The following is a 26,550-nucleotide window of genomic DNA, read 5'->3' as shown; positions in this document are numbered from 1 at the left end:
AACTCTGTTGTCTCGTCAACACTGTCTGTCCTTGTAACCTTACACTCAAGACATGTTCCTGCAACTCAATACCAAAGCATCTCAATACAATAGATACATGTGATAACTTTGGTCACTTACACTGCTTATACAATATGAGAATTATGAAATAAGGTCTATTTCTGGTATGCAATCATTCATCCCTCAATGAAATGTGTCTAGAAATCAATAACCGAGTCAGCTCTCTTCCTGCTATCCCAATTTGGTTCTTCCACTGCCACCCTGCTCAAGGATAACTTGACATAGCAGTTAGTCCAGTTTAAAGTCAATACAACCTGCTCTTCAAACTATCATTTCAAATTATTGCTTTCATTTCATCAAACCATAAATCTTAACAAGAACTGATCGGAATCTCAAAGGACCATTTCTATTCATTTACTGAAAACAAATTGAATTCTCTGTATTGCAACCAGTGAGGTCACCTTCTCATTCTTTCAGCATCATTTAACCAGCTGCAGCGACACTGAACCCCGTCTACAGCCCTGCTGACTTTCACTTCTGGAAAATGACTGTTTCATCTCAGATGAAATTAAAAGATTTTACATGAAACGTATCGAAAACACATCAATCATGTTTTGATCAAACATCAATATTTTTATCACATTCACAATTCTGTCACGTCATCAATTTTGGAATCGATCATAAACAGTTCAATTAGGTTCCTCCAAATATCACCTCCAGAGAAAACGTTATGGTATGCTTTGGATATGGGGACAACATCCAATTTGAATAGATAATGATTCTTGTTATACTGTAATTAGAAAATGTGGCTTCCTTTTTCATCGCAACCTTTGAGAATGCCGAGTGGTCACTAAGACTGAGAAGGTTCCCTATTCAAGGCCTCTGTAAAGCTTTCAAAAAGTTTTATGATAGACATGAAGATGGCATTTCCAAATGTAATGCATCAGCGAGGAAAATTATGCCTGATGCAATTCCCTATTTAGACTCCTGTCAGACGTTCCTGTGTTTTTAGGTGAACAAATGACTTGGCTTTGCATGTGTTTGTGAAGGTGCCTCTAATGGGGAAGGTTATGCTCATCTTTTCCTGAACACCTGCTATCATCACTATTTGATAAGGATTCATAAACACATGCTTATGACACCATGCCTTGGGGTTTTCCTATGAATATAGAATTGTCACTCTTATTTACTGAGCCAAACATGACATGCAACTAATACACCCCAACCTTCAACCAATATAACATTAATTTGTTAATATGAACTTGAAGGCCTGAAGTAAAAACTTTCAAATTCATAACACCTCACCACTAGTTTCTTGAACAATATGGGTCAGTTTCTTTGTAGCTTTAACATTGCACATTTTGCCAGGAAAACGTTTTTATTTCTTCATCCTATTTTTTACATTAAAAACAACCACTGACCTCACTGCACCCAAAAACATTTCATCCTCCAAATATTTTAGTGACATGAATTGCAAAACCACATCACAATCATAAAAAGATCCCCCCAATTAACCTTGAAAGTCATCATAGTTGGAAGAATGTGCAACATCTGAGAAGTCCATTGCGTCATGTGTGGACATGATGTAGAAGCTGGTAAAGTCACTGCAGCTTGGGGATGGCGCATGTTAGCCCTGGCTGTTGACACTAGCTTTGCCCTGAATAAAGTTAAACAACCAACAACCAGTGTAAAGATGAGAATCACATTTCAACACTTCCTGATTGGCTTGGCATTGATTTCCATTGGCACCTCTCAAAAATCAAATATTCTCCTAAGATGAAAGTCAACTTGGAAAGCGTATTTCAAGTCGTTATTCACTTTAGAAGTAAACGAATATCATTTGTGACATGGAAACAGTTCCTCGCTGAGCTATTTACCATGAATCATGCTATGACTTAATAAAAAAATGGTGCAACTGGCTGAAATAGAGGCCATTAATTCATGACGGATTTTGCTTTATGAAACATTACATAATCCAGTCCTTTATCCTCATTAAAACACAAAATGCTGCCAAAATTTTAATTTCCATGGTGTCTCTGGTCAGCAAACACTAAAACATTCCAGGATTGCAACCATTAGTAGATTACAGAGGCTGAGAGTGCAGGATTCAATCTTGTTTCAAATTTGGCACTTTGCAGAAATGTCGATAAGTACACTTGGAGATAGATTGGAGATTCTGGCATAATTCCTTGCGATTTGGATGGAATTGCCAATTACAACATGCATGCTGTTGACATGGATCAAGCAGTTAACATCACAGTAGACAAGAAGCAGATAACATTACGTCTGCTGCACCAGTGCTTGGCAAGGAAGCCCACAATTTTTATCCTGTGGGTGTGTGTTTGGGAGGTAGGCGTGGTAGGAGTGTGACTGTTACGCAGCAGTGGAAGACTTAAAAATAACTCAACAATGATCAAAGTTCATTATAGTTTTACTTACAGAAACAAGAACTTACGAAATATTTTGCTGGCATTGTCTACAGCAATATGTCCTAATTTGACATAACATGACACGGTTCTTATGTGACCACTGAAACCACCATATGGCCCAATTGAAGTCCTTATTTGACTTCTTACAATTATGCCATGATTTGGCACTATAAGAGACAGTCGACGACAGCGTGGCTGCTCTATCGAAACACAAAACGAATTCGTGCCTAGTTCAGTGACAATGTACACTGTCGCAAGCTTTTGTGCATTCTGCACGTGGTTCACACACAGCTATCCACCGTTTTTCAAGTGGTGCGTTCATGCGAATGTTTGGGTTTGTTCGGACCTTCTGTCCAGTGAGTGAGTGAGTTTGGTTTTATGCCGCACTCAGCAATATTCCAGCTATATGGTGGCGGTCTGTAAATAATCGAAGTCTGGACCAGACAATCCAGTGATCAACAGCATGAACATCTATCTGCGTAATTGGGAACCGATGACATATGTCAACCAAGTCAGCGAGAATGACCATCCGATCCCGTTAGTCCCCTCTAACGACAAGCATATTCGCCTTTTGTGGCAAGCATGGGTTGCTGAAGACCTATTCTACCTGGTGGTGGAAGGGGAGTGGAACTTGAGGTGGGAGAAGGGGTGAGGAACTTGAGGTAGGGGTGGGGGAAGGGGAGAAGAATTTGAGGTTGACGTAGGGAAGAGGATTTTGAGGTGGGGGAATGGGTGGGGAACTTGAGGTGGGGAAGGGGAGGTGGAACCCCGAGGAACTTGAGGTTTCATGAGGGGAGAGGAACTTGAGGTGGGGGTGGGGCAATAGGGAGGAACTCTAGATGGGGTAGGAGAAGTGCAGAGAAACTCACAGTGTTGGTGGGAGTAGGAGAGAGGAAGTCAGGTGGGGAAGGGGAGAAGAATTCAAGGTGAGGGAAACAATTCAGGTGTGGGGGAATGGGAGGGGGTGGTGGTGGGGGAAGGAAGAAGAACTCTAGGTACATACATACAAACATTGATATAGCACTAAAATCAGATAAGCACTGCTCTAAAGCACTTAGGTAGGGGAAGGGATAGGGACTTCGGGCTGGGGGAAAGACTCTTGGGGTGGGAGAAGGGGAGAGGAACTTGAAGTGGGGAAGAGGAGAGGAACTTGAGGTGGGGGAAGAAGAGAAGAACTTAAGGTTGGGGGAAGAAGAGAGGAACTTGAGGTGGGGAAAGAGGTGAGGAACCTAAGGTTGAGATTTGTACTGGTTTTGATGTAGATTGGGGCCCTGATTGGGTTAGGGACAATGTCTGGTAGATGTGACAAGTACAGTGTGACAAGGTGGGTGTCAGTGTTGGTTGGTTTGATGAGGTTGGATTTGACAGTAAGAGTGAGTGGTGAGTGAGTTCAGTTTTACACCGCTTTTTAAACATATTCCAGCTATATCATGGCGGGGGACACCAGAAATGGGCTTCACACATTGTACCCATGTGGGGAATCAAACCCGGGTCTTCGGCGTGACGAGCAAACGCTTTAACCACTAGGCTACCCCACTGCCTGACAGTAAGAGTGAGTTAGTTAGTAACACTGCTTTAAGCAGTATTCCAGTTCTGTCATGTTGTGTCAATTCAATATGGGAGGAAAGCCACAAGTGAGGCAGGATTCAAATGTTTACTACTTATTAAAAACCCATCAGCACACATATGGTGCCAACAAACAAAATTGTAAAGTACCAGGATTCAAAATATATGATCATGAGTTCTGAAGTGCCCAGAAAGCAACTCTGCATAGTAATTTGCAGCAGCTGATGTCAGTAATGTACCAACAATATCCTTTTAGTGCAAATAATCAAGGGACTGAAAGCATTACAAACAAACCACATCATAGAGGCATGTCGACAATCAGGCAGGTCATAACCAACCAGTTCTGTGGTCAGTCGGCTGTTCAACCACCATCATTTTCTCTGAACCTTTTCTTAACCCAAATCCCCATTCCAATACTGTCATCACAAGATTCCTATCAAAACGGCTGCCCACTCATGTATCTCACACATAAGTATGGTTGCAACCACGTCTACTGTAGATTCCTCAAGGCTATGCCAAGCTGGGCAACAGACGAACTTTGTTCTTTACACTACAAAGTAGTTCATAACTGGTTAGACTAATCTCCACTTATCTATTTACTATTGTAGGACACCTGATGGCTTCCCCAGTCAGGATCATCTGCCAGATCCTCCCAGCTCAGACAACCAAGCTACACTGTGATTACTGTAAGTAGCACAGGCTTCACTACAAAGGTACAACCACGTCCAATTATCTCAAAATTGCCACGACCAAAAGAAAACTTTGGGAGATCCAAAACTAAGATCAAGAGGCTCACAGAGATTTGTACAAGGACGTTGTTGAGATGAGCAAGTGGATGGGGTTTTGTGTCATAACTACACATAGTTCAGATGCATCATTTCTGACTTTCTAAAATAATGAATGTTATCAGTTTGGTGCAGACAAACCAATTGCTTCCTTGATTCAACAATGATCTAAGCCTGGCCATTGTACTCCCTACAAAGGTGGGACAGTAATCCATTGATATATATTTGACAACAAAAGCACTGAGGCCACCTGATGTCCATTTACCATACATCATACTCAAAACAAATATTGGAAAACATGAGGCCTTGTCAGAGGCAATAGGCCCAGTGTTAATAGTATACTTCAGCCAAATAAAAAAAAAGATGGACAGATGCAAAATTGATTTCAAAGGTACTGATGAAGTGCAGGAATTAAATGGATATACTGGGGCTGCTTTAGGATTCAAAGTCCAATTCCAGATATTTTTTATAAGGATTCATTCATTTTGATGCTTAGGCAAATTTTCAAAACATCTGTTCTAAAATTTGATGCTGCCGATAAAAAAACTCATAAAATTTACAACTTGAGATTAATCAGAATAAATTTTCAGATTAATACTGATATTAACAAATGACTCAAACAAGTTTTAAAAAAAGGTGAGTGAGTGAGTGAGTGAGTGAGTGAGTGAGTGAGTGAGTGAGTGAGTGAGTGAGTGAGTGAGTGAGTGAGTGAGTGAGGAGTGAGCGAGCGAGCGAAGCGAGCTAGCTGCTTCTAGCATCACCTCAGTGATGTAATGGCTGGGTCCATCAACAAGAGGTTCCACAAGCTGAGGACAAAAGCAGAATAGACGTCATATAAAGTATCAACAAGCAGCAGCAACTGCCATTCACTTGTTTCAATATGTTCACAAATGTCTTGTGTGCGCCTCTTCAAATTGCCACCAATCAAACTAGATCCTGCTGCCTCCAGATTCCATTTAGTCTGCTCGTACTGATTATACAACTAAGGCCACAGTCTTCCAACATACCCAACAACCCTTATGTCTCAAGGCTGTCCAAACACAACCCTTGTATAGGACCACACTGAGATTGTTTGTTGTAAGATGGTTAAGGACAGGGGAAGGAAGTCTTGACTTTAATGATATCATAAAAGTTTGATAGCATAAAGTTTGATTTTCAAACAAACAGCTGGGCTGCTTGAAGCCCCATTCCAGGTAATCTAGAGCTGGGCAACTTGTCTTGCAATATCCCTTCTTTTTAGAGTCATAACCTAAATGATAGACACTAGTTTGGTCAATAACAAAGTTTAAAGTGTGTAATAGTATTTGGCTTACTTTCCCCAAAATAACCTTGTAGCCTTAATCCTGTTCATATGAAGCTAATCAACTTACCCAGGAATAGCCAATATATGTGAGTCATTGTTAAAGCAGCCATTGTTAATAAAACAAAGTCAAACAAATTCACGAAAAATGTGTATCAGTTGTAAAAACAACACATTTGGACGACTGCAAGATGTGTAAGAATTTCAATAACATCTTTATTGCTTGAGCAATACGTGGACATGGAACCCTGGACAAGAGATATGGTCAAAACAACAGGTGTTACTATCAGGGGATTAGTGAACAACCTTGGTATTGTATTGATGCCAAGTCGGAGGGGACCGAAAACAAAGTACACAATATCAAGACATTGACATTGTGGAATCGATGACCAAAATCTGGTAGAATAGATTCAGTACTATTAATTGAATACGGTGTGTTGTCTGAACTCCCTGAGGAGCATATGCTAGTGAGTGTAGACACAATATAGAGCAAACAATGCAACAGCTACCTCATAATATCATCTGCCACTGTGTCTGGTTTAATGTGGAGGGTATCTTGTGTCTCTTTACTGAATCTGTGAGTGTGTACATAAGCCCAATAAACAAATATTGGCTAGACTTCTCATAACCATAATACGACAGGATTGTGTGAATGAATATTCAGACTCGGACAAGAACCAAGGATGTTTCCACACAAGTGATGGCTTTCAAAATAAATCACAATTGTCAAAAATGACAGATACAGAAATCCGTTGCAAAATGGAATCTACATACTGTTTATCACATGCATATCACTAACACATTAAAATATAACCAACAAACTATCCCTCTCAACATGTCAGTTAAAAGAATGCATATACAATGTAATATATATCTCTACTTTTGATGGGACATTTTTTAGCTTTCCATGATATACAAAATTTCTCATATGTAAAGTATATATACTCTTCAAAAAACATAGGAAGTATAATCGTTAACAAACCTTTCAAAGACAGACATCTTCTGAATGCACCACCATTTCTCTTTATCACCACCCCTAAACGCAATGCATGGGATGAAGTAGACCAATACACGTACATGGGGTGTCATTCTTGAATTTTATTGTTTTCAAGGAGGTCGATAAATCACTGTAGACCATTACTTTTGACAATTATTTTGCATCACACAGTTGTTAGTGTATGTTTCTAGCCAATTTTTGGGGAAAATGTAAATCATACACATGCAAATTTCACATCATATACCAATCATCTTTCAAGTGCAATTACTGTCAGTGTTCACAAATCATGTTTCAAAGGAACAGGACATTGGGTCCTGTAAGTTTCAGATGTCTGTCTGACCCATTGAAAATTCACAGGACCCATAGAATAAACACACATTTCAGATTTAGCATTTCTTATAATTGGCACTGAAATTATTAACAAACATAAGATGTATAAACAGCAAACAGGTGTCACATGTCCCATATAACAACTTCAGTCAAAGTCAGTGTGAAATATACAGTCAGACACTGGGGCCGGTGGGTTGTAGACTTCTATCGGACCGTTGGCAAATCTGCCGGATTTGTCAGAGGGTCAGACGCTATTCGTGAACACTGTACTGTACAACCAACTATGGTCATAAGGAAGTGCAAGTGATCATACACTCTCAAAACATTGGTTATTATCACATTAACATTGATTGACTCCGATATATCCCAATGTTTTCAACCACAAATTAACAATGAAGTTCCCCATCTTATTTTTAAGAGTATTTTAGTTTGTTGTAACCACAGTTTGTTGTACTAAAATGGAAAGCAATTGGCAGGGACTATACCCATTGCTATATCCATTAGTTCCCCATAAGTTGTTCATTATAACTTAAGTTAACTGTATATCTGACTGACTGAGTTTGGCTTTATGCCGCTTTTAGCAATATTCCAGCAACATCACGGCTGGGGACACCAGAAATGGGCTTCACACGTTGTACCCATGTGGGGATTCAAACCCGGGTCTTCGGCATGACGAACCAACGCTTCAACCACTAGACTACCCCATCGCCCCAACTGTATATCTGATTCTCCTTATCAAAAGTTGAACTGTATGTATATCCTTCCCTGAACATCCACACCAATAAAATGATTAACTATGACACACAAATTATCAGATATTGGCAAATCTCCACTGTGGACAACTGCCACTGCAACCCCAGCCGGCCACATATTTGCAGGCACCTATTGTGGACGAAGCATGGCCACTGTCAATATGTTTCCACATCTCCCAAGCATTTATACAGTCACATATCATGAAAATGGATCAGCTGTTCGAGTCAACAGAGTGAATGCTGTAGGCTCCAGTGATTGTTGGGCTTATGGGAACCTAAGAACAAGGTGAGGGTTATGAATATGGAAAACACCCTCAGACAATGTGTTGTAATTTTCTGGAATGCCCTATTGTTTACGCTCCAGCCCAAAGTCTGTGTGTCCACGCACTTGAAAGACCACGATCAATCGGTATTTTATCAGTTGTGACCTGTCAAATTTGTTGTGGGGGTTGAGGTCGCGGCCTGCCTTGTTCCTTCACAGGTCAACACCAAGTCCCTAGTTAGACTAGGCCTGTTAATGTATGATTAGCACCTAGGTGTTATCGTTATATTTTGCCATATGATAACATGACTCTGAGCCCTGTCATTGGTTTATCGAGGGCAAGGCAGGGTAACAACAAGTACTGTCATTCAATGTGCAAACCAGCTCGGGGATCAAACCACTGACCTTCCACACTCGAGGTCAACACTATCCACTACACCCCACAGGAATGAAAGTAATATCTAGAGGAGGTATGCTCTGCTTGAAGTAATATGAAATATTCATAGTGTGGAAATACCAGTTTCACAGAAAAGGTCTTAACTTACAACCAGGATTTAAGATACTCTTTAATAACATATGAGGGTGAGCATCTCAAGTGTTTTATGAAAAGCACAAATCTTCAGGAAAGCCAGGGGGGTCACTGAAACCGGACAATTTCAGAACAAATAGTCTCCTTCCACATAGTTCTGAAACCTAGTCAAGAAAGTGTCACTTCATCGAGAAGTTTCGAAAGAACAATGAAGCTGTGGAGAAACATTTGTTCTTAACGAGTAAAGCATTACATGACAACTGTGTTGCTATGCTATTCCAGCCTAATTGTCATTGTTCTATCAGCACTGGATGACATCATTTGTTTGACGACATTGATATCACAACACTGTCCCCTTGACCCAACCTTCTTGATTCACGCAGTTTCTTAGTCTGCCTTTTCAGTAAAATAATGTTTATGTCATATTGTTTATTTGCAATATTCCAGCAACCATTCCAGCAAACTGAGAACAAGGTCAGGCTCTCAACAAGGCTTGACCCAGCCTGTCTTGCAGTCCCTCAACCACATTAATTTCCCTACTGCCTAGCCCTCTCTGCAGTGCTAAAGCCCTTCATGTAGCAAGTCTAGATTTCCCCAGGTTCAAGCCTGAATCTCCCAACTCACTGGGGCTCCTTTTCAATGTAAATGAATCTATTTGTTTCTATCAAAATTATATGTATTCAGGAACTGAGGGTTAGTCTAAAGCACCTCCGTATCTATCTGGTTCTCTCTAACCACCAGCTTCCGTGGCTGAGGCCATGTTCTAACCCTGAACCCCCTCATTGTAATTCTGTAACAACTGCAATAAGAACCAATACTTGGTTCTATAATATTATTGTTGGGGTGACATTTCATCAACACACTGAAGCACATATTTCACTTATGTCATCATACGCAAATATCATCAATATGCATTGGCATCTACATACATATTTACTGAGAAGTTGTTACCTGTGTCATAGCTGTAAATCTTTCTGATCATATTTGCCCTCACTATGTCAGCATGGCAGCCACACATATTGCTTAGCTGCACCTGCTCAGAGGGAGAGAGTTTAGTTTTATGCCGCTTTCAGCAATATTCCAGCAATATCACAGCAGGGGACACCAGAAATGGGCTTCACACATTGTACCAATGTGAAGAATCGAACCCGTGTCCTCGGCATGACGAGCAAACGCTTTACCATTAGGCTACCACACCGTCCCAGACCTGCTTAGAGGCAGATATTCTCAAGTCTGAAGGAAATGTATGTAATACTACCACATTGAATTTAAATATTTCCTGATTCAAGTTAATAAAGTTATATGAAGCGTTACTGCATCATAGAGATAAATGTTTATCAGAGACATTGGAAGAGGCTTCAAAACAATTTTTTACACAATCACAATGTAAAAATATCTCAGAATTGAGGAGCCTTCAAAACAACCCAATTTGGAACAAAATCATTACCCTTTTTCCAAATTTGCCTGCCAAGGGTACTTCACGTGGACTCCTAAAATAATCCCTGATACAAGGAACAGCCTGGATGTCAACATCAACTCTACTCCATCTATGACACTGATTCACTTGACAGTTATCATATAAATACTACAACTGAGAATGAAATTACATAATTTCCTTTTCACTTTCATTACTTAGTTTCATCATGTTTACTGGAATTATATGAAAGTATTTGACAGTATCAAGAACACTCCATTGAGGGTTAACAAAATATACAAAATATAACATCTTCTATATAAAAGAATAATATTAAAAACACTTTCTATAACATCTTTTTTTAAAACAGCAATCTCTTTTTCTCCTGTTTCGTTAGTTCCCAAGCTGAATTTGAGCAAAAACAAGTCCACTTGGAGAAGTTTCATCAAACAACAATTTTGTGAATGCTGACTATCCAAGGCTGGCACACCTAAACGGCATCTGACTGCATACTCGCACCTCACACCTTTAACTGCGTGAACTAGGCCCAATGGTGTCCCACAATAAGTACGAGCACCTGAAGCCACAACAGTGATATAAGTGTAGATACGCTGGACAAAGCCTCGCAAGACTCAGGGTGTGTACACTAACATCCCTCGTCACGGCTTCTTTCAGCTGCCGTCGTCAGGTGTCTCCTGATCCTCATCAAATAAAGTGTACAAAGCCAGGGCTGTACCTACTCTCCTCTCAACTAGGCAAACACAGGGTCCAGTCTCGACCTACAGACACATTGCACATCGCCTGCCCTGTGTCAGGCAACCCTCGGACCCTCTATGTAAACTTGAGCTAGACTACACAACACACTGGGTGTATCCATTGGCTGAAAATGGGGTAGACAGGTCAGGGATGTGGAAGTGATTGAGTTTTTTCCCCAACATAATGAACGTGTTAGTGTACATGTTGTAACTGGGTGAACCAGAACTACACCTCAGAATGATGGCTGCAATCAACTGTGAGTTTGTCTGTGAGCTGGTGACAAGGCACACGTTTTATCTGACCATGTGCTTGTGCTGGTACACATACAACATCAAGTTCCTGAGGTGTCAGGGATGATGTTTAACATGCTCAAAACATTCCGGTTTGAGTCAAACTGAGATTTTCCTTTTTACATAAAACAGGAAAATGAAGGTATTTTACCTTAAAACAAAACATACAAATAATAAAAAACAAAATGTTCGTATTTGGTTTGGAAACAGAGACCGCTGCAAGTCAGAGGTCAGTTATATCAAAATAGAACTCTAATGAGATAATAATATTCTTTAAGAATATTAAAATGTTCAGATTGTGGCTTAAAATATTATCAAATAGAAAACTATTTAATACACAAAAGAGCCACAAACACTGGAATTGTTATTCTCAGAAAGCCTATTATGTTGGTAAAAGTTTACCAGTCACTGCTCAGTGAACGCTTCTTACAAGTCAGTGGTTTTTAAGTTCAATAAGCCTGAACATTGATATCAGCAGTTCACTTGGGCCCCATCCACCCATCCCGCCACACTCCTCTCCCCCACCACACACACAAATGCTGGAGACCCTAGTAGTAGCTTATACACATAACCAATATAAGCAGTATCAACATTAGCACCAACTGAATACAATAGGCTTTACCTATCAGACCGAAATAAGCTTGGTAACACCCACACAGCACTGTAAGTAATCCCATTGTTCATTAACACAGGTATCAGCATAACATCAACATGACCTAAACAGCCAATAACCAGGTCATCTACAGCAGAGAGCTAAACAGGTCCTGCCCAGCTCCACACTCTCTAAATTCAGGCTGTTTTCTACTGAGCATGCTGGAACGAGCATCAGTCCAGTATGTTAAAATGCTTATCCCTGCCTAACCTTCATTTTCCACATACACTAAATTGTAACAGTTTCATTACTCAACACAACACAGACTGAAGGTGCAGTGTATTCCAGCTAATGGCTCGGGATCGGCAATGACAACGTGTAACTCAAACATCGTCAACCAATTCACCAGCTTCGTGGCCCAGTCGCAATGGCTGTGTGGAAAATACCTCATTGATTTCGGTTGTGTTTTTCTGCGACAAAAGCTTTCTCACGACACGGAGACAGAGCAGTATTGTACATGTCCCCATGGCCGCTGGCTGCATCAAGCTCCATCACATCCATGGCAGGAGTTACCTTTGTGACCTAATACTCCGGATCGTCATCCTGACATATAAACTTCACAAGGGGTAATTGATTTGAATGACAACAGGATATATTAAATGAGGATAATTGCAGTTTTCGGATATAACCCCCTCTGGTAACAGCCAGCAAGGGCTAAGAACTTCCTCTCATGAAATATCATCCAACAGATGTGCAGTATATATAGATACACCATACCAGATTGAGTGCTTTGTTTATCGGAGAGACAAAAGGAAATCATTAAGCTAATTTTCTCCTAAATTACACAATTTCTAACCCATTTATACTTTGCAGTTTCAGCCACTGGTCTGAACCCCAAGTCTTGTATGCTCAACTATCAACAGCCCATAGATTAACACTAGAAACTTGAAATATCATATCAAAAGATAGGTTCCAAAAAGTAGAAGAGAATTTCGGAAGTCAGTGTAATGGAAACACATCTCTAGTGATTTTTGCTATAAAGAAATAATACTGTAAACATACTACTCCAAATAGGTTGATGAGCATTCAGTTCAATTCTATCTGCCATGCCAATATTCATATGAGAATAGTTAATCTATTATGCTGATTATTGTTCATAGTACTATAATTATTTTGTCATGGTATGATAGGTCAACATGAATAAACTGGGTGGTGCTTAACCTTTTATTCAGTTGTACACATTTCACACCTTTGATAAAATTTGTGAGTGACAAGAGGTTGTCTTGCATTTCAAAACATCTATCCTAAGGTATCATTAACTGATCAGATAAAATAAAGAGACAACAGTTTGTGGTCATTATAATGTTATAATGTCTCAGACGACGAGAACCTTTTCTGCAGCAAAAGCTAAGTCCAAAAGAGCAAGGCTTGCTGTACTGTCCAAAATTTGGTCCCCTTCCCCCTTGGTACAAACGGATGCTTGATCCAGCTCCACTAATATGAAGCTGAATAGTGAAGTGTCTTTTCAATAATCATCCTGAGTTTATGAGTGAGTGAGTTTTGTTCAACAACCCTTTGATCAGTCAAGTCACAGAAGTAAAAAACTTGCCAAGCAAGAGCTATTGGGGCATATTTAAAACAAATTCCAAACAAGAACTGACTTTCTTAAAACTCCTACAAGAACCAAGTACTGGACACATATTTTAACCCATAATCCCAGTCAGAACCTGACCACTTAAAACCCCTACAAGAACCAGATACTGGACACATATTTTAACCCATAATCCCAGTCAGAACCCGACCACTTGAAACCCCTACAAGAACCAGATACTGGACACATATTTTAACCCATAATCCCAGTCAGAACCCGACCACTTAAAACCCCTACAAGCATCAAATATGTATTATAACCCAAGATTCAACACCGGAACTGAGCAACCAGTCACTAAGTGAAAAATTACTTTCAGTCATTTAATACCCCTTTCATTCTGCATAAAAAATACAACATGTCTACCCTGATGTTACTGGAGAATAGTACCCACATCCTTGCTCGGGTAGCCACATGGGCACCCTGGATCTACGGATCTTGTTGAAGACATTGAGGTCAAAATAATGAGAATTGTGAGAGTTCTTGTACCTTTTGTTGTCATACCAACTGATCTGCCAAAGGGAGTAACAAATAGCATGTGACGTCAGCAACTTGATCTCCACCTTATATTTCCTGCTAATCCTCATTCATATTTGGAAACTGCAATTCTGTTGAACAAGTGCTGAATTTGTAGTGACATGGCGGAGATCAATTTCAAACAGAATTACTTCAAACTCCTTTGTTCCAGGCAAGACCTTCAAGCTTAAAAGTAATAAAACACATCAGTGGCTTGTATGTAATACATTCTCATAGTCTCATTGTGTTCTCTTTATAAACTCCCTATAAAGAAACCGCCAACACTGTTACATATACACCCTACTAAAACTGCCGTTCAATGGTACACTGACACTTACTCAAAACGGTATAAACAGTTAGAAGAAACCAACAGCAATCGTGGCCTTTTGACAGTCAATGAATGGTTTATTCAATTCAGTAAACCTCCGACAGGACCTTCATATTTTGGCTTTCAATATTCAAGGTTAAAGATCGACGCAACTGACAAATCCTCAACAAAAGGCACACACAGAGATTGTCAAAATTTACAAGACACACATTTGCCTTATTGACAGATTCACAATAGCCAGCTTGTAATAGCTGCCTCAAAGGCAACTTTTGTCAATAGACCTACCCATGCTTATCTACTTACAACACAATCAAACCTGTGACATTGTGACTGCCATATAATTGACAGACACTAATAATATAACGAGGGCATGAAAGGATGGTCACCTCCAAACTCAACACGTCAACACGATCCTATCATTACATGCTTCAAGAGACTTGAGGAAATCGTCTTCTTTTTTAGACAAATGTTAGACAGGTACATTTGAACTTCTACAGAAGCTAGCAACCTTTGCTCCAAAACACCTTCAAAGTTGTAGACACCATCTAAGAACATTATTTTGCAAATGTGTTCAGTGAGCAAGTACGGTTTTATGCAATATTCCAGCAATATCACGGCTGGGGACACCAGAAATGGGCTTCCCACATTGTACCCATGTGGTGAATCGAACCTGGATATTTGGCGTGACGAGTGAATGCTTTAACCACTAGGCTACCCCACCACCCCTAAATGATGCTGGAAGAGGCAGTTAAGTCATACCCTAGTGCATGGGCACATTGTGTGAAGTCCACTTCTGGTGTACCCCGCCATGATATTGCTGGAATATTGCTAAAAACAGCATAAAACCCCAACTCACTCACTCACTCCAGCATCATTTATAAAATTGATAAATTTACACAAAATCTATTGAAAACAACATTGGTTTTACCACATTTCTTATCTACCATTTTGTTTTACATCCATTCCAAACATTTGGCATAATGAAAGAACATCATTGTACCCTACCCTTTGAACCTGCCCTATGGCTGGAGTACTGTTGAGTGTGGTGTTCAACAACAACCAACCTGTCCCTGAACAACACTTCCATCACTACTACCCAGCCCCTTCTATAATGGAAAAGTCCTAAATGAAGCCAGTCTCCATTTTCATAAATTTCTGAATTTCCCATCTCTCTGGGGCTCGTTTTCCATTTAAATAGAGTAATGTGTTTGTATCAAAATTAGTGAGTGAGTGAGTTTAGTTTTACGCCGCACTCAGCAATATTCCAGCTATATGACAGCGGCCTGTAAATAATCGAGTCTGGACCAGACAATCCAGTGATCAACAGCATGAGCATCGATCTGCGCAATTGGGAACCGATGACATGTGTCAACCAAGTCAGCGAGCCTGACTACCCAATCCCGTTAGTCGCCTCTTACGACAAGCATAGTCGCCTTGTACGGCAGGCATGGGTTGCTGAAGACCTATTCTACCCCGGATCTTCACGGGCCTTGTATCAAAATTATGTACATTCAGAGACTCAGCATTAGTCTTGGAGTAACTTGGACTCCATTTCAATAACCAACTCCACAGCAGCCTGATGTATGAATTTTGCAAATATTTCATCCTATGGAACGAGATCCATTGTTTAACATTTGACAGAAATAACTTGAGAAACAAACGTAACAGTTGGATTCTATTTTAAAGGAATGTACATTAAAGCTATAGTGTCATTTTGCTTTGACCTCTTCCACAAACCATCACCAGAAACAGTTCAACTTTCTCCTCTCCAGGCTTTGTAGTTCATTCCCACTAATATCAATTTAATTAGCGAACAACTTAAGCCTCACACTTCAAAAAGCATGATTTCCAGAGTTCCATCTACCAAGATTTAACATGTCCAGACAAATTGATTCAGCCTTCCTAGCAGGATTAAACCCAACCACAAGCTCAAAACAAACATAGAGTTCAAACAAGCGGCGTTTTTAAAGAAAAACCAGCAATGAAAATGTCCAAAGCATAAGATTAGCGTGCTTTCTGAGAAATCTATATTGAAACGGAACACAGGAGCCTCCCCGAACTTGACGAAATGATCAAAAGAATTTCAGGACTTTCCGTGTGTTTCTATAAATTTGACTTCAAATCTGTGTCAATTCAGTTAAGCTGTCAACCAGCCTAAAGTTGGCCCTACCTGGCTTAAAGCTACACAGCTGATTTCATTGAAATTTGAAGAATAGCCATTTAGTAAGTAAGCTATCTGTATCTGAAGATAAAAACATCTTTCCTGTCTCCATCATGGACCTGTTTGCAATGGCTAACTAAGCCTTTCTCTTGTATTAACACAAGAAAGCTTTCCTGATACAATAAGTACACAAACTGACGACTTTCTAACATGGGCATTGATGAACAGAAGAAAAAGCTCAATACAGATATCATGACCGATCTGTAATAAGAGCAAAACAGAAACCAGCCTTCACAACAAAGAATGAAACTCTTCTGTAAGGACACCAAAAATCGCTGAATCACAAGTATAAATAAACAATATCTGTGAAATGTAGCAAAAATAATATATGATATGACATTCAAGGTTTTTTTACTTTACTATAGTTTAATGGTCAGAGTCATTACGGGTTAAATAAAGTAAACTAGAAATCGGGCTTTCTTCAACTTTTTTTAGTGGTATACATGATGACTTTACATAAAATATAACAGGTAAAATTAACAATCAGGAGTAACATTTATTATCCAAACTATACCACTGCGTCTTTTTTCAACATTTTTTAGAATGGTCCTGGTTTTTAAGTAACAGCCTTGTGTATTGAACTTCCATTCAAGCCTCACGAATGTCTCAATATCTGATCATACTAAGTGCTCTGAAAGTTATATTACATGTATTAAAAAAGTTGGCAGACAAACTATCTGGTCCTGAACTGTATAACCTATGAGGGTTAGAAATAATAATATTTTTCCAATAAACTTCAAAACTGATCTATTGCAGAGTTACAATCTTCCTAATGGTACATAAAAAGTTGTAGCGTACGTGGAACTATCACTAGTCCTTGATTTAAAAACATCTTGCTATTTTCAATTCCTGCCAATGGTAGTAGCCATGTCCAAATCCAAGATTGATAAGGTCTGTTTTTGAACAAAGTTAGTACATAAATGCCATGCCTTATATACATCATGATACATGGAGTCTGGCTTGAGTCACTGTCACAGTGGTGGTATGGGAGACTAATGACGGGTTTGTAACAGTCGTATGTAAATGTACATTGGTGTATATATCCTGCCATGCCTTATATACATGGAGTCTGGCTTGAGTCACTGTCACAGTGGTGGTATGGGAGACTAATGACGGGTTTGTAACAGTCGTATGTATATGTACATTGGTGTATATATCCTGCCATGCCTTATATACATGGAGTCTGGCTTGAGTCACTGTCACAGTGGTGGTATGGGAGACTAATGACTAAATATCCTGCCATGCCTTATATACATGGAGTCTGGCTTTGAGTCATATGTCACAGTGGTGGTATGGGAGACTAATGTTTGTAACAGTCGTATGTACATGTACATGTATATACATGGAGTCTGGCACTGTCACAGTGGTGGTATGGGAGACTGGTGTATATATCCTGCCATGCCTTATATACATGGAGTCTGGCTTGAGTGGTGGTATGGGTCACAGTGGTGGTATGGGAGACTAATGACTAAACGGTTTGTAACAGTCGTATGGGAGACTAATGACTAATCGTATGTACATGTACATTGGTGTATATATCCTGCCATGCCTTATATACATGGAGTCTGGCTTGAGTCACTGTCACAGTGGTGGTATGGGAGACTAATGACGGGTTTGTAACAGTCGTATGTAAATGTACATTGGTGTATATATCCTGCCATGCCTTATATACATGGAGTCTGGCTTGAGTCAGTCTGGTATGGGAGACTAATCACTGTCACAGTGGTGGTATGGGAGACTAATGACTGGAAACACTGTTTGTGGTATGGGAGACTAATGACTAAACGTGTTTGTACATGTACATTGGTGTATATATCCTGCCATGCCTTATATACATGGAGTCTGGCTTGAGTCACTGTCACAGTGGTGGTATGGGAGACTAATGACGTGTTTGTAACAGTCGTATGTACATGTACATTGGTGTATATATCCTGCCATGCCTTATATACATGGAGTCTGGCTTGAGTCACTGTCACAGTGGTGGTATGGGAGACTAATGACTAAACGTGTTTGTAACAGTCGTATGTACATGTACATTGGTGTATATATCCTGCCATGCCTTATATACATGGAGTCTGGCTTGAGTCACTGTCACAGTGGTGGTATGGGAGACTAATGACTAAACGGGTTTGTAACAGTCGTATGTACATGTACATTGGTGTAAATATCCTGCCATGCACACCAGTACATGGTTCACAGGATCCAGGGGCGGTGGGGTAGCCTAATGGTTAAAGCGTTGGCTCGTCAAACCGAAGACCCAGGTTCGAATCCCCACATGGGCACAATGTGTGAAGCCCATTTCTGGTGTCTCCTGCCGTGATGTTGCTGGAATATTGCTAAAAGCGGCGTAAAACCAAACTCAGTCAGTCACAGCATCCAGGCTGTAGTGCTGACTGTATTTAGAAATATTGTTACGTAAACATCTGATGACCTCACTTTAGAAATGATGCTCAGCTCAAGATGGTGAACGTTATTTAATGTGGGGTTTTCTAAGACAAGTCACAATCAGTGCAATTTTCTTAAGGGCAGATAAAAACAATTACAAAATAAGTAATATGAAGTTATATAAATTGTATGCATGACATACTGATTTCACGTAACTTGTGTAAGAATTTCTGTATTAACCTTGGTCTCACTTGACACACATGTTCATAGAATAACTTCCAAATACTATCACTCCTCAACAGTTGACCCCAGACACATGGAACTGCTGCCTTGCTGTATAAGGAGTATGGGCCCTCTTAGCCATGTCCCAAGTCCATTCAAAAGTTTGGTGTGCACATATAGTATTCCCAGAATTTTTTGAAAAAGTTGTTTCGGCAAATATCAAATACATGTATACAAACTATAGAATATGATTCTCTGACAGTCAAAGTGTCTTTTCAGTACTTTGTAAGACGACCTTGTCCTTCAATACACGACTGAATGTGCCAAGGTACACCACCGATCAAAGTTTGTAGGAAATCGTGTGACAGCATATCCGAATATTCGACCTCTTCTTTCTTCATATCCTCAATATTTCCAAGTCCTTTTTGGTTTATTCTGTCCTTCACTAGTCCCCACACATTCTCAATAGGGTTAAGGTCTGGGATGTAGCTGGGCCAGTCTAAAACTTGAACATTTTCATCCGACAATCACGGTTTTGTAGAGCTCAAAATCGTTGTGTCGTTATTATGCTGGAAAATCCAATTATCTTCATGGAGTTTTAGGGCCGTTGGAAGGAGATGACCATTTAAGATGTCAACATATTGTTCCTTCATCAAATTTCCAGTGAAAATACACAACAGCGTCACTCCACGTGATGATATCCCACCCCACATGTGAAATTTTCGGCTATGTTTTGGGTGTTGGTAGATAGGTTTCACAGTATCTTTTGTACAAATTTTCACACAGTTCAGAAAAAGCCACACAGAACTTTCAAAAGAATAGAAAACAATATCCCAATCTTGATTTTTGTGAGCCCTACATCAGTTTAAATGTCTTTCTTTTTGGGCATCTTTGATCAATGGTGAGGAAATTCCAGGCTTTTTCACCCAGTTAAGTCATACCTCGGGATGTCCTCTATTAATCATCTCATTTCTGATATTCTCAACAATTCTAACATTTCCCCTACTCACAATCTGACCAAGTCGCCAGCGATCCGTAGTACTGAACTTCCTTGGCCTCCCCGCCCGTCCTGTGCTCAATGCCAACTCCTGACTGAATATTCCCCAAAGTTCTGTATACTGTAGACAGAGGAATGTCATGTCTACCAGCTAACTCTTTTGCATTTGTCACACCCCTATCAAAATCATCTAGAACCAGCTTTCTTTTTTCTTCTGCTGTCAAATCCGGCATGTCAACAAAGAAATCCGTCTGCTACACCAGGGGGAGATAACTCTTGATGTAGTAAGGTTCATTCTTAAGCCTACAAGAGTTTCCTCCCATATTGAGTACCTTATTACATAATTTAACACCTATTTTAAAATTCTATTGTCAGTATTCGGAAACAAAGATTGTCTCAATAATGTCTGGGAAAACTGAACATACACTGAACAGCTGGTTGTGAGTGAGATATGTTTAATGCTCCTTTGCACAGTATTCCAGTTACATCACAGCATGTCAAGTTAAAGCTCAAAGTGATGCCGGTCTCTCACATATACCACTTTGGTAAAACCCACAAGCATGAAGCTGACCAACCTTGAAACATAACTGGGTCAGACTGGGATATAACGGGTTTGCCCAGGGGGACAGAACTCTGCACAACAAACACCAGAACCTCAGATGACTGGGCCACCCTTGACCCTGACTGGTGGGAATAGTTTGGTTGATAACATTTAAGCTAATCAATAACTATTTCACTGAATTTGTCGAAATGATTAACCAAATTATTTTTGCAATAAATATTTGTAATATCTTAATAATGTTCTTTTCATCTATATCCTAATGTCATAATGTGCAAATAGTTGTTGGGCTGCATAAACACTTTAGTGTCGATGTGCATCTGTTCTCCAGAATAGATTATGTAATTAGGAGAATAATTTATTTCATTTCCAAAATCAACAGATTTTAGTGATTTCTCCGACAGCATCCATTTAATGGTTGATATATAGTTTCTCTGTGATAAACAATGACATTAGGTTTTCTTCTTCATCAAATGCACATTCAGAACGGCCAGTGAATTGTTAGCTGAGGGGCAAAAGCAGGAATAAGAATAAAATAATGTCATGAAAAATACTGAAAATCAGTTAACAGAAATTCCTGACTATTGGTCCATAACAGAATACTGGAGATCAGGGGTCTGTCTACTCTTCTTCATATCATTTCCATGACAATGTATTGGCACTCAGTAACAATTAAACACATTATTTAGCAATCTTAAAGGCAATTTATCCAACAGGAAGAACAAAATATGTGTTGAAATTTAATGCTGCAATATTTCAAAACTATACAGCAATAGGAATAAAAAGACATCAGACTATATCGTACCATGTCTATCGTTATAATACACTGCCCTCCTTCTATTAATGACTATAAACAGGACAGTATTCTGATGGTGCCTCCCAAAGGAAAGATTAACACATCAGGACAAATTACTGTGCAACTACATACAAGCTGGCATCAGGGTGGTGAAATTCAATTTGTAGTTCCATGTATGGAGGAGAACCACTCTACTTCCCTAATTGTAGTCCCCAGTCCTGGGAATATCAGAACTGGGTTATTTCAAAGGCAGAATTTGCATGCAACAGCATATTTCAGCCAGACATACAAAAACAAGGAGAGAAGTGTGTACAGGTAGCAATGCCTGGCTCTGATCTGCTACAGATAGCGTTGATCACAGCGTGAACTCCACCAGCTGAGACCCCCAGGGGAGATATCCTTGATACCTACACTGCTTCTTGTAATCACCTACCTCTAGCCTGTATTCCCCTCTTTTGTCTCAATCATTGCTTCAAATATTTGCAAAATAGTACACACATAACAGGCTAAACATTAACAAACACTGATTGAGAAATATTTGCACTATGGGCATGTGGTCTATCAGTTCCCTTAGAATAACATTCAACAGGCTGAAGAAGATATGGGTTGTCTAAATCAACTTTTAAGCATTTTACCCCAAAATCATCCCTACTTCTATACTATTGCTTCAAATATATTTCATAATAAATATATCACACTACAATGTATCCTTAGTATTGTTTCAACAGATTTGTAAGAATAACGGCTGTTAGGAAAGTTAATTTATTGATATTTCCCTCACAAAACCAAAATAACTGAGTTGTCATCATAATAAAAAAAATGTTTCCATGTTTTACAAGACATTTCATACAGGTTATATAATGTTTTAATCAGTGAGGATAATTTGTTTTGAGAATGTCTTTAGACATCTAGTTTAACAATATTCAATACAGTACCTGTTCATTTCTTTGATAAGGATGTTTCTTCAGACAGAGAATAAACTGCCTGTCTCCGTATGACGACATTGTTGCTTGCTGTCTAGTCACTAAGTCCTCCGCAAAAAATCCAACTACATTGTAGAAATCAAGCACTCATCTCGTTAGGCACGGGTATCTTCATTAAGTCCTGGCGTACAATTCATCAATTATTCCACACAGCTTACGTAATCCGGATCATCTTCCACAGCGAGAGACTGCCATCCCACAAATGAAACACATGACACATTTTCCGCGATTGTAATATCCAATAATCCTTGTAAAAAAATGGCATCATACGAAGCAGCACATTACATGAAGACTGCTGCAGTGGAGTGGTCAGAGACCACATCATCCTGGTACGGAGCTGGGCGCTGTCTGCAAGTGCTGGACCGGTCTGCAGCCATCATTGTGGGTATCTGAGAGATGGAGAGATGGGAGACTGTGAATGTCATGTTAGTTAGGCTGTGAACATTGCATCGATACACGCAGCACTTAGCATAGAGTTGGCAGCAGTACAGTTGCATACATCATTGCAGCAATTTTCAGGGTTGCTTTTTCAAACACTATTATTAATGCTATTTCTTTAATATGCACCGTCAATAAAAGTGTGCAGGGACTCTGGACGTTTTTCTTTAGTTAATTACATTATATCCTAACAAATGCCATGCATTCAAAATGACTCAAAGGTGAACTTGCATTTTGTTCAAACATTTTACAATAAAATCCATGGAGACTTTCCTTTGAGTTTCAGGCAAAACATCAACACATCTAATCATTAAATGAAGATAAATGTCTAAAGTTAAGACCATATTCTCCACAGAGAAGTCCTGAAGCTTTATATGTAAATTGATTTCAAGCACGAGTAAGCCATGTTTCCAACTGAATTATCTTTTGCGTATATATTTGTAAGAGATATTCCCAGTAAGCACGAACACAAAGCTTTCAAACATGTTCAAGTTGAAGAACCACAATCCTCGAAGGCTCCAAACAAATTAAAAAATATTTCATTGCACAACTTTTAGGAAATACAGAAGACTAAATGATTCATCAATCAATAGTGTCTCATCCTGATTCATCAAGTTCTAAACTGATACAAACATTTTCATATCTTTCCTTGAGAGTTGTGCTACGTATCTTACACTGTTCAGTTATTATATGACAGAGACTGAGAATTTACCTAGCATCAGAAAAATCATCTTCCACAAAAAATGTTTTCAGTTCTCAGACTGCGGATAACCAGAGACCATCCATTATATATGGTTTCTGATAAAACCAGCCCAATTAGTATTTTGGCCAAAACTGATTAAAAAATTAGTATTTGTTGGCCAAAATTAGTATTAACTTTTCCAAAGAATTTTCATAGCAAATAAAAAAAATTTATATATAGTCTAAGACCTTGTTATTAACGTTATACTCAACTAAATGAGTAGTACGTATCCACATATAGCTTGATACTGAATATAATGTGATTGAAATAAATTGTGTATGGTACGTATGCTATCTAATAATTTAACTTAATGCATTTTTTTTTAAATCGTATATTTGTACTGCTATCGTAGTCACGTATTTTGTGTTGTTTTTTCATAACGCTATACGATAAAATCGTATGGGTTGGCATCTCTGGAGACCATCTATTTTACGGTCTCTGATAAAACCAAACTATACAAGCATAATTCTGTCATTCTTACATGCATTTTTCAATAAGACAAAAATACAAAAATCTGTAGTAACTAATATACCTTTTGCCCTCCTTCCATACACATGGTAAATCAGATAACATTTTCATGTGCCTTATTCTCAATACTAATTCGATGAGATTATGTTCTTGCTCATTTTGATCATAAAACATATCGTTCAGCCATTTAAACTGTTTCTACTAGTATTACACTGAAACAAGACTGATCCATCCATGCATAACCTGACATAAAGCCTGACCACCAAAACTGACACATCATGAATACTGTGTCAATGATAGATGACGATAACACCATAGGTGTACACCCTAGATAACATGCAACCTGTTGGTCACACAGCAGGGAAGAGTTTTGGTTTGGTTTCACTTCACTTTTCCTCTGCTTTACGCAATATTCTAGCTGTAAAACCAGGACACCAGGAATTAGCTTCACACATTTTATGTATGGGGAATCAAACCAGTGTCTTGTTGAGACAAGCCTATCTGAAATAATAACACTTGGTCTTGAACTCCAGCAGTTATTCCTTAACCATGCCTTAGTTCTTCCATGGAGTATGTATGTCACGAACAGCACAAACCAATTTTCTTATATCAGTTCTGAACACACTCCTATGTAAACCCTTGAGGTACTAGCTCGGTAAGATCCTTTAACTGTCAATACTTATCAAGGATGCTACACACAAAGCATGAACAATTCATAGTTTCTTACAAAACCTTTCATCTTCAAATTATTCATAGACACCTATTGTTAACTCCAGTAATGACAAAATATCTAAAACAAGAACAACACCGTTTAACTCCTAACGGCTCTTGATGTACATGTATGCAGCAAGGTCAAAGGTCAAGCACAAGGGATACCATAGAGCAGAGTAATCCTATTCTAATAATCTCCCCAGTAACCATGGTGATGGGGAAAACAATACAAGAAGCTGATTTGAGCAATTGTCTGTGCTGTGAAGACACAAAAGACTTGAGTGAGGATGTCTCTCCTGGCCATCAAGGTGTCCATCAAACAACACAACCCAGACAGGCTCTCTGACAGCATTACTTGACCAGCATTGTGAACGACACTGAGCCTTAATATGGCTTAAAACCCTGGATGTATTGAAGCCAAATGGACTTCCTAAAGAATATGTTAACAAGGGGATTATTGTAAAGTGGTAATTTCTCGGACAGCACACACTGAGTGGTCTGCTTAATACAAGCAAGAGGTCCGATAGCTTAAACCAAATTATCATAATGTTACCACAATTCAGGTATTGAATTATCAGAACTGTAAAATTCCAGAAAAATTGCATTTCAGTCAAGCCTAAAAATGAAACGTAACATATACCAAAAACAAGCAGATGTAAATTTCAGAACATCAAACTCATATCATTAGGGATAGGAAAACCAAGTTCTATGGATAGTCAACTTTTCCCTGCAATAAAGAATACAACTATACAACTTCTAAAAATGCCTCTCAAAGTTCATTAGGGATAGACAACTGGGTAAATATGTATGAATCACAAATTAATGGCCTCAAACTGACCCCCAAAGATCATCAAATCATGTCTGCTTCCATAACTTCCTTATTCATGTTTTTTAATGTCTTTTCTGCTTTGATTTGTGTTTTTGATATGAAAATCATAAACATTAACATGTGTAGTTTCGTACAAATTATAACATAAAAAAGAATAACATCCATGATAAAAAACAAAATTGCTTTTGATGATAAGTAATGAATTGCAACAATACACAACATTACTGGGAGCATCTACACTTAGTTCTATGTGAAACCTCTCTAATCTTGATTAACTGAACAGCACAGTTGTTGCATGTATGGTTGACATTCAAAAACAGTCTGATACCCTGACTTGCATACCCACCATGTTAAACATGACAGTACCATTGTGCACATGAATGTTTCTGTGCTGTGAAACACTCTACTCAACAATATTACCGTAGTTGACATCAGGAACATTGACAGGGGTGGAAATAACCCATTGCCCGACGCCCAAGTCCAGTGTTTTTTTCTGTCGGGCAAGCAAATTTGTATATCACACTGTACCGGTGTCCAGTTGACTTTCCAATATCAATTATGTTGTTTATTTAAAAAATCAACAAGAAAACGGTCGGTATAGTGGAAAAATTATCAGGGCAAGTGATTTTACATGTGCCACTGTACCGGAGTACACTAGCAATTTTAAAATTATTTCCACCCCTGATTGACCTAAGCAACTGGAAT

General features: G+C 39.1%; 1 protein-coding gene across 1 annotated transcript in view; it reads right to left on the bottom strand.

Moving 5' to 3' along the window:
* The window catches only part of LOC124286450 (rap guanine nucleotide exchange factor 6-like), a 164,640-nt gene that overhangs the window by 134,402 nt on the left and 3,688 nt on the right, over positions 1-26,550 (bottom strand). The window contains 1 exon segment of the mRNA XM_046722829.1: positions 22,610-23,046. Coding sequence (XP_046578785.1) covers positions 22,610-22,678 — 69 coding nt within the window. The 5' untranslated portion in view covers positions 22,679-23,046.

This window comes from Haliotis rubra, unplaced genomic scaffold (genome assembly GCF_003918875.1).
Source record: "Haliotis rubra isolate DU_JTF1 unplaced genomic scaffold, ASM391887v1 Scf383, whole genome shotgun sequence".
Taxonomy (NCBI): Eukaryota; Metazoa; Mollusca; class Gastropoda; order Lepetellida; family Haliotidae; genus Haliotis; species Haliotis rubra.
The sequence above is the reverse complement of the archived record's forward strand: the minus strand, read 5'-3'. Positions and strand labels throughout refer to the sequence as shown.